This window comes from Diaphorina citri, unplaced genomic scaffold (assembly GCF_000475195.1).
Source record: "Diaphorina citri unplaced genomic scaffold, Diaci psyllid genome assembly version 1.1 scaffold668, whole genome shotgun sequence".
In the NCBI taxonomy this organism is placed as follows: Eukaryota; Metazoa; Arthropoda; class Insecta; order Hemiptera; family Psyllidae; genus Diaphorina; species Diaphorina citri.
In genome coordinates this window covers 138,180-146,211 of record NW_007378101.1, presented here as the reverse complement: position 1 = coordinate 146,211, position 8,032 = coordinate 138,180, and the positions used below count along the sequence as shown (strand labels likewise).

The 8,032-nt window shown below is 40.3% G+C and overlaps 1 protein-coding gene across 1 annotated transcript in view; it reads right to left on the bottom strand.

Moving 5' to 3' along the window:
• LOC103511048 (cytochrome P450 4C1-like) overlaps nt 1–8,032 on the bottom strand; it is an 18,275-nt gene that overhangs the window by 8,658 nt on the left and 1,585 nt on the right. Inside the window, exons 2-5 of the mRNA XM_026824925.1 lie at nt 6,754–7,204; nt 5,474–5,971; nt 5,124–5,258; nt 4,540–4,705 (exon numbers count right to left, since the gene is read on the bottom strand). Of these exons, the coding sequence (XP_026680726.1) occupies nt 4,540–4,705; nt 5,124–5,258; nt 5,474–5,971; nt 6,754–7,204 (1,250 nt within the window). The remainder of the gene's footprint in view (nt 1–4,539; nt 4,706–5,123; nt 5,259–5,473; nt 5,972–6,753; nt 7,205–8,032) is intronic.

Genomic DNA, 8,032 nt, shown 5'->3' with positions numbered 1-8,032 from the left:
AAATTACATTGCCTACAGGGCCATATTTTGTCGTTCGGAAAAAATCGTGTCGTGTGTAGAACACTCTCATTGAAATTACATTGCCTACAGGGCCATATTTTGTCGTTCGGAAAAAATCGTGTCTTGTGTAATAGGAACACTCTCATTGAAATTACATTGCCTACAGGGCCATATTTTGTCGTTCGGAGAAAACTGATGTGGCCAACAACAAAAGAAGGAAGCGACTATTTTGTTGGACAAGAAAAATAATATGTAAAACATCGTCTCAGGCGGTACTAGCATTCAAACATGTATGAGTAGACAGACAATAGCTATAAAACATTGAATCTCCTGTTTCTCTTCCTTTTCGTTTTTTTTTTTTTTTCAAATCCTTCAATTCCCTACCTTCTTCGCCTTTTTCTCTCTTTCTCCTTCTTCTTTTCCTCCTTTTCCTTCTCCTCGTATTTCTCTTTCTCCTCTTTCCCCTACTTTTTCTACCTTCTCCTCCTCTTCCTTCTTCTCCTTCCTCTTCCTTTATTCCTCTACCTTCTCCACCTCTTTTCTGTTCTCTTTCTCCTCCTCTAGCTCTTCCCTCTCGTCAAAATACCGCCAACCGCAGCACCTATCTCAACCAAACGTTTTGAGTTGCATCCTTGTCACATTTATGAACTACATACCAAATTTCTAGTCTCTAGCTTATACCGTTCCCGATATATTGGTAAATTACACCGAAAACCGCACCGAAAAGTCGGTATATGTATTATTCTTTAACCCGTCCTGCCTGCCTTGGTGGTGTAGTGGTCAAGGCAGGCCTGGTAAACAGGAGGGCGTGGGTTCAATCCCAGCCGAGGTATGGAATTTTATTCTCAAAATAATTTGAAATTTTGACCACAATAATAGTAGTAGCCTACTGCTGAAGTAAAGTGACTTTTCAGTCCTATGCGAGCAGTATAAATAAGCACTATTATCATCATTATTATTCCCTCTATCAAACCAGTACTTCTCCTGATTGAAATTGAGAACACGCCCCGTCTCATTTCCGAATATCCTTACAGTGTTGCCAATATGCCTCGGTGGTGTAGTGGTCAAGGCGCTCGCCTGGTAAACAGGAGGGCGTGGGTTCAATCCCAGCCGAGGTATGGAATTTTATTCTCAAAATAAATTGAAATTTTGACCACAATAATAGTAGTAGCCTACTGCTGGAGTAAAGTGACTTTTCAGTCCTATACGAGCAGTATAAATAAGCACTACTATCATCATTATTATTCCCTCTATCAAACCAGTACTTCTCCTGACTGAAATTGAGAACACGCCCCGTCTCATTTCCGAATGAGCTCCGACAGAATTACATTTCATCGTGAATTACACACCCCAATATCCTTACAGTGTTGCCAGTTTAAATGTAATCCGTCCCAATGTTGCCTCGTCAAACGAAAATGGAATGAGAAAACGGGAATATAAAAAACGAAATGAAATAACAAACAAACAAAAAAACTCAAGTTAATATAGAAGCAGACGAGAGGAGGGAAGAAAGACGAAGAAGAAGGACAAGAAGGATGAGAAGAAGAAGAAGAAGAAGAAGAAGAAGAAGCAGAAGACGAAAAAGAAAAACAGCAGTACAAAAAGAGTAAAAAAAAAAAAACAAATTTAAACAAATTTTCAAGTAGCTCGAAAACAAAATGAAATAAAATTCAACAACAACAATATAACCCCCGAAAGAGAGAACAGAGTAGTCGAGATGTAAAGAGGAGAAATATACATACATACATACAACAACAACAACAACAACAACAACAACAACAACAACAACAACAACAACAACAACAACAACAACAACAAAAACACAACAATGAAATGGAGAGAAGGGAGGGAGAAACAGAAGGAAGAGAAGAAGAAGACGAAAAAGAATCAGAAGGAAGAGAAGAAGAAGACGAAAAAGAAACAGAAGGAAGAGAAGAAGAAGACGAAAAAGAAACAGAAGGAAGAGAAGAAGAAGACGAAAAAGAAACAGAAGGAAGAGAAGAAGAAGACGAAAAGAAACAGAAGGAAGAGAAGAAGAAGACGAAAAAGAAACAGAAGGAAGAGAAGAAGAAGACGAAAAGAAACAGAAGGAAGAGAAGAAGAAGACGAAAAAGAAACAGAAGGAAGAGAAGAAGAAGAAGAAGAAGAAGAAGAAGAAGACGAAAAAGAAACAGAAGGAAGAGAAGAAGAAGAAGGAGACGAAATATAAGGATAAGAAAAGGAAGAAAAGGAGGAGGAATAAAAAGAAGAATGGAGAGAACGAAGAAGGGGAGGAGGAGAAAGACGAAGAGGGATAGCACGATAGAAGAAAAAGGGAGGATATGTTAAACAACATGAGAAAGAGAGAGAGAGAGAGAGAGAGAGAGAGAGAGAGAATGAGAAAAATACAGAAAGCGTTAGCTTTAGGGTTTTATGAGAAAAAGACAGAGAGAGTTAGCTTTAGGGTTTTATGAGAAAAAGACAGAGAGAGAGTTAGCTTTAGGGTTTTATGAGAAAAAGACAGAGAGTTAGCTTTAGGGTTTTATGAGAAAAAGACAGAGAGAGTTAGCTTTAGGATTTTATGAGAAAAAGACAGAGAGAGTTAGCTTTAGGGTTTTATGAGAAAAAGACAGAGAGAGTTAGCTTTAGGGTTTTATGAGAAAAAGGCAGAGAGAGTTAGCTTTAGGGTTTTATGAGAAAAAGGCAGAGAGAGTTAGCTTTAGGGTTTTATGAGAAAAAGGCAGAGAGAGTTAGCTTTAGGGTTTTATGAGAAAAAGGCAGAGAGAGTTAGCTTTAGGGTTTTATGAGAAAAAGGCAGAGAGAGTTAGCTTTAGGGTTTTATGAGAAAAAGACAGAGAGAGTTAGCTTTAGGGTTTTATGAGAAAAAGACAGAAAGAGTTAGCTTTAGGGTTTTATGAGAAAAAGGCAGAGAGAGTTAGCTTTAGGGTTTTATGAGAAAAAGACAGAGAAAGTTAGCTTTAGGGTTTTATGAGAAAAAGACAGAAAGAGTTAGCTTTAGGGTTTTATGAGAAAAAGACAGAGAGAGTTAGATTTAGGGTTTTATGAGAAAAAGACAGAGAGAGTTAGATTTAGGGTTTTATGAGAAAAAGACAGAGAGAGTTAGCTTTAGGGTTTTATGAGAAAAAGACAGAGAGAGTTAGCTTTAGGGTTTTATGAGAAAAAGACAGAGAGAGTTAGCTTTAGGGTTTTATGAGAAAAAGACAGAGAACCGTTCGGAGGGGAGAGAGACAGAATGAAGGGGGAAAGAACGAGGAAAAAGAGAGTTGGGAAAAATAAGGAAAAATACAGTAAAAAATAAAAGAAGCATAAAAGAAGGTATAAACCTATACACCCCCCCCCTCAAATCTTTTAGAAACCTCTCCTCCAGATTTTGGAAAGGTCAGCAAGGGAGGAGGAGGGATGAAATCAGAGTGGGAGGAGACGGAGGGGAAAGGGAGGGAGAGAAACTTGATCACTGTGTAAACATTCGAAACACACGGGGAAGAAAATGGGATTTTTTTTTTTTAGGGGACAACGGAAAGGGGAAGCAAAAGGAGGGATAATTTGACCCGTACCTAAGTGATGAAAGGAAGAAGAAGGTTACCATCTTGCTCATAGTTACCCTTACACTATACTAAAGGGGGAAAAGATGAGGAAGAAAATTTTATCTTGTATTTTATTTTGTACCAAAATTTTCTTTTCATTTTGTTAATTTCTAGTGAATAAATCTTAGGTATCTTATATTATAAAATCAAGATCCATTCACTTTTTCACATTTCATATTCACACACTGATCGCTCTATCTCCTGAACCACAACACCTAGAAAGCTGAAATTTGGTAGGAATATTCCTTTTGTGGTCTAGGTGTGCAATAAGAATTTTTGCGAAAATCTAAACCGATCCTGAGATATGATCAATTTTTGATTGCTAAAATCTCCATAAGAAATACACAGGAAGCAGAGACTCGAGACTGCGGGAGAGAAATGTTCCGCTCTCGACCAACATTTTGAGTTTCGTTTATATTTTTAGTTTGATAACTATGCAGCTAATAGGGAGCGCGCAGCGCGACCGTATTTTTTATTATTTTCTTCAAGTTCGGCCATGCCTTTTCTACAAGTTTGGCCATGCCTCGGGATGAACTAGCGGTATTCCGGAGCGAAGAGACGGAATTCAGCTAGTAATAGTATACTAACTAAAGCCGCTCACCATAAGGTAGACCTGGAAGGTACGGTTGAAAAGGTCCGCACTGTCAGGTCTACCTGATAGTGAGTGGCTGGCCTAGGCGAAAGGAAAACTGATGTGGCCAACAACAAAAGAAGGAAGCGACTATTTTGTTGGACAAGAAAAATAATATGTAAAACATCGTCTCAGGCGGTATTAGCATTCAAACTTGTATGAGTCCCTCTTGATTCAAGTCGAATATCATTCCCAGCGAGTAAGCGCAAAGTCACCCCAAACTCAAACCGCACATCCTCCACTGATCGACACTTATCTCCCGGTAACACCCTGTATCTTCTCAGTAGCGTAGACAGGGTGGTCTTCATCTGCAACATCCCGTACTTGCTCCCCACACAGTTCCGCGGGCCGCTACTGAATGGAAGATAGGCGTTCGGATTTCTTCGGGAGATTTCGGAAGGTAGAAATCGGTCGGGATCAAAACAGTGAGGGTTTGACCAGTGGCGCGGATCACGGTGGATTTGGTAAATGAATGCGGCGACCGTCGCCCCTGAAAAATAGGGTAAAAGCACGAGTTATAGCCGGGTCACACATAACCGAACCGCGTCCTCCCCGAGCAGAGTACGCGACACGGATGACTCTCTGTGACGCTACGCTAAGGTGGTAGGAGAACACACTTGTCCAATACCGTTCCGAGCTACAAGCTCAAAGACTCTCTGACATTCTATTATATTTTTTAGGTCTTACCAATGGGTATTGTATATTTATCTGCTTGTATTTCGCGAGGTATCTGACGCTTTACTCCACGCACATCTACTTGACTCAGCGCCGGAATCTTGATCTCCGGACCTGACTGCGGTAGATGGCCAGTGTGATTCCACTCGGCACGGGTCTATTCTAATTTTCTTCACCCATTGGGTATGTATATTTTATTCTGCTTGTGTTTCTCTCGGTTATTATTTCTTCGCTATGATGGGTGCGGCAGGGTATAGTCTTAACGTTTCTTTGATAACTCGAGTAAGAAGGTGTAGCTCTTGGATTTGATCGTAGGTCGGGACGGTCTCGGGATCGTCTCCGAGAACTTGGACGATCTCATCGTAGACCTGGGAAGAGATGGAGAGAAAATTAGGATGAAACAAATTTCATGATCCTGTTATGTAAATGAAAACGGTTCTTTCGAAATGTTTTATATCTATACCCATCCGAGAAAGGAAAAGTTTCGTTAAAAAATTTCCACCCCGGCCGGGATTTGAACCCAGCATCTCCGAGTTGAGAGCTAGGGCTCTTAACAACTAGGTCACACAAGTTGGACACTTACCTCTTGTTGAATTTTTGGATGAAGGGCGAGCATGATCAGAGTCAACGAGTTTGTTGTTTTCGTGGTATCGTACCCCGCACCTACAACTGTCAGAACTTCATCTATCAGTTCACTATGAGTGATTCTTTGTTCTTGATGTGTGTTTGTTAAATGGTCTCTGACGAGAATTTCAACAAAGGTTTCTTTAGAAAGGTCGAGAACTTCGTGCAATGGCACCAAACTTGCGTTATCAAGGGTTTTTCTTTGATCTTGTGTGATTTTCGGTTGTTCTTTGATCAAATCTCCGAACATATTCCATTCCATTATTTTCGGTTGTCCCTCGATAGAATCTTCTACTGTCAAGTTTTCTTGGACTATTTTTGTCTTGATTTTTTCGATGATATTTTCCGTAAAAGCTCGCATTGTCTTGCAAGCTTGATCAAGTTGTTTCTTGTACCCGAAGAGTGAGAGAATGAAGTCTACTCCTAACCAAGGCTTGACAGCTCGCAATATGAAGATCTGAAAAACGGTAATCAGTAATTGATTTAGACGGTCAGTCTAAAAATAATAATAAAAAAAAAAATGGCGAATATATCTCGGAAACCGAGAGAGATCGGAAAACTTGTTATAGATCGTGAGTGGCCGACATTACAGTTCCCTCTACATATACTAATAATGTAAATGTAAATGCAGTTTCTTTGTGTTATTATGTCATAACTTTGGTGCTCTATGCAGCATTGTAGGATTTTCCCAGTATCTCAATAATCCTAAAATCCAATGTTTACCTACCATGATGGCACCGGTCGCTATGCGCATTTATATGTCATACTACTCATTTTCCTCACGAGGCTGAGTGGGCCCCGTAACGGCCAGTCACGGAATCAATCATTTGCATGATACAAATTTCTTGGATTTTCCTCACGAGGCTGAGTGGGCCCCGCAACAGCCAGTCACGGAATCAATCATTTGCATGATACAAATTTCTTGATTCTCAATAATCCTAACAACCAATGTTTACCTACCATGCTGGCACCGGTCGCTATGCGCATTTACATGTCATAGCTACTATTTCCTCACGAGGCTGAGTGGGCCCCGCAACAGCCAGTCACGGTATCAATCATTTGCATGATACAAATTTCTTGACCCTCGAGGGGGCCCCGCAACAGCCAGTCACGGAATCAATCATTTGCATGATACAAATTTCTTGACCCCGCCGGGAATCGAACCCGGGTTTCCCGCGTGCAAGGCGAGCGCAGTGACCACTACGCCATGGGAGCTGACTACTAATAATAACAATTTACCTCAAATGCTTTCTCGACTCCAGTTATAAAGGGATGTTCTTCATGATGCCTTTGCTGTACTTTAAAATCCACTCCACATGTTGCTCTTAGAATCATGTTTAGACTCGCCAAACTCATAAAGTTTACTGGATCAAAGGCCTGATGCGTTTTCGCAAGAGGCGCTAGTTTGTTCGCTAAGATGCTCGATTCTTGGAAGAAGATTTCAACGTAAGATTTCAGCGCGGAAAGTTTGAAAGCAGATGATCCAATGATCTTTCTCCGATGAGCCCATTTTGGAATGAGATTCTCACGAAGTATGCCATCCTTGGTGTACTCGTCGAGGAAATTATAGAATTCGGCTTTTTGCAGATTGTCTCGGAGTAGTTCATGTGTGAGGTCAGGATCCATAACGACAACAGCCAACTTTGGACCCAACCAAACCTTGCCTATGCTTTTGAGTTTGTTAGTAGACCTGAAACAAATCATTATCAATTATGTAGGTACACTGACACAACTTGTGAAACCTGAACAGCTGAACACACTGTACAATATGTATAAAAATAAAAAAAAAATAAAATAGTTACATGTCTTATTTAATACTTTGAAAAAATCTGGTGTGAACATCACACGACTTTCCTTATCCTATTGAATGATGCTTATTTGAGTGTTCTTTTACCCTAACTTTTACAATATCTCTAACCGTTTTGTCGCTATAGCTGAAAACCGCCAAAAAACGGTCGAAATCTGTCCAAAAGCGGTAAAAATACCGCCAAGCGCAGCAACCATCTCAAACAAACGTTTTGTGTTGCATCCTTGTCACATTAGTGAACCACATACCAAATTTCAAGTTTCTAGCTTATACCGTTCCCGAGATATTGTTAAATTACACCAAAAACCGCCAAAAAGCGGTAAAATGCCGCCAACCGTTGCACCGATCCTAACCAAAAGTTTCGTGTCGCATCCTTGTCACATTTGACAGCTACATACCAAATTTCAAGTCTCTACCTCTTACCGTTCTCGAGATATTTTGTTTACAGACACACGGACACACAGACACAGACACGGACCAATGGCTGAAACTTTGGATTTAAGCTCTAGGGACCTCAAAACGTGTTTTGGCACTAAAAACTGACCATCGAAAATTTGACCCGATTACATTACTTTCCTTCCTATAGGATAAAAGTAAAAAATGGTGTTTTGGATTATTATTCTGAAATCCAATTTTATCTAGTGTAAGAGGCCCTGATAACTTTGGGGGGGCTTAAGCCCCCCAAGCCCCCCCCTATCGCCGCCTATGCCT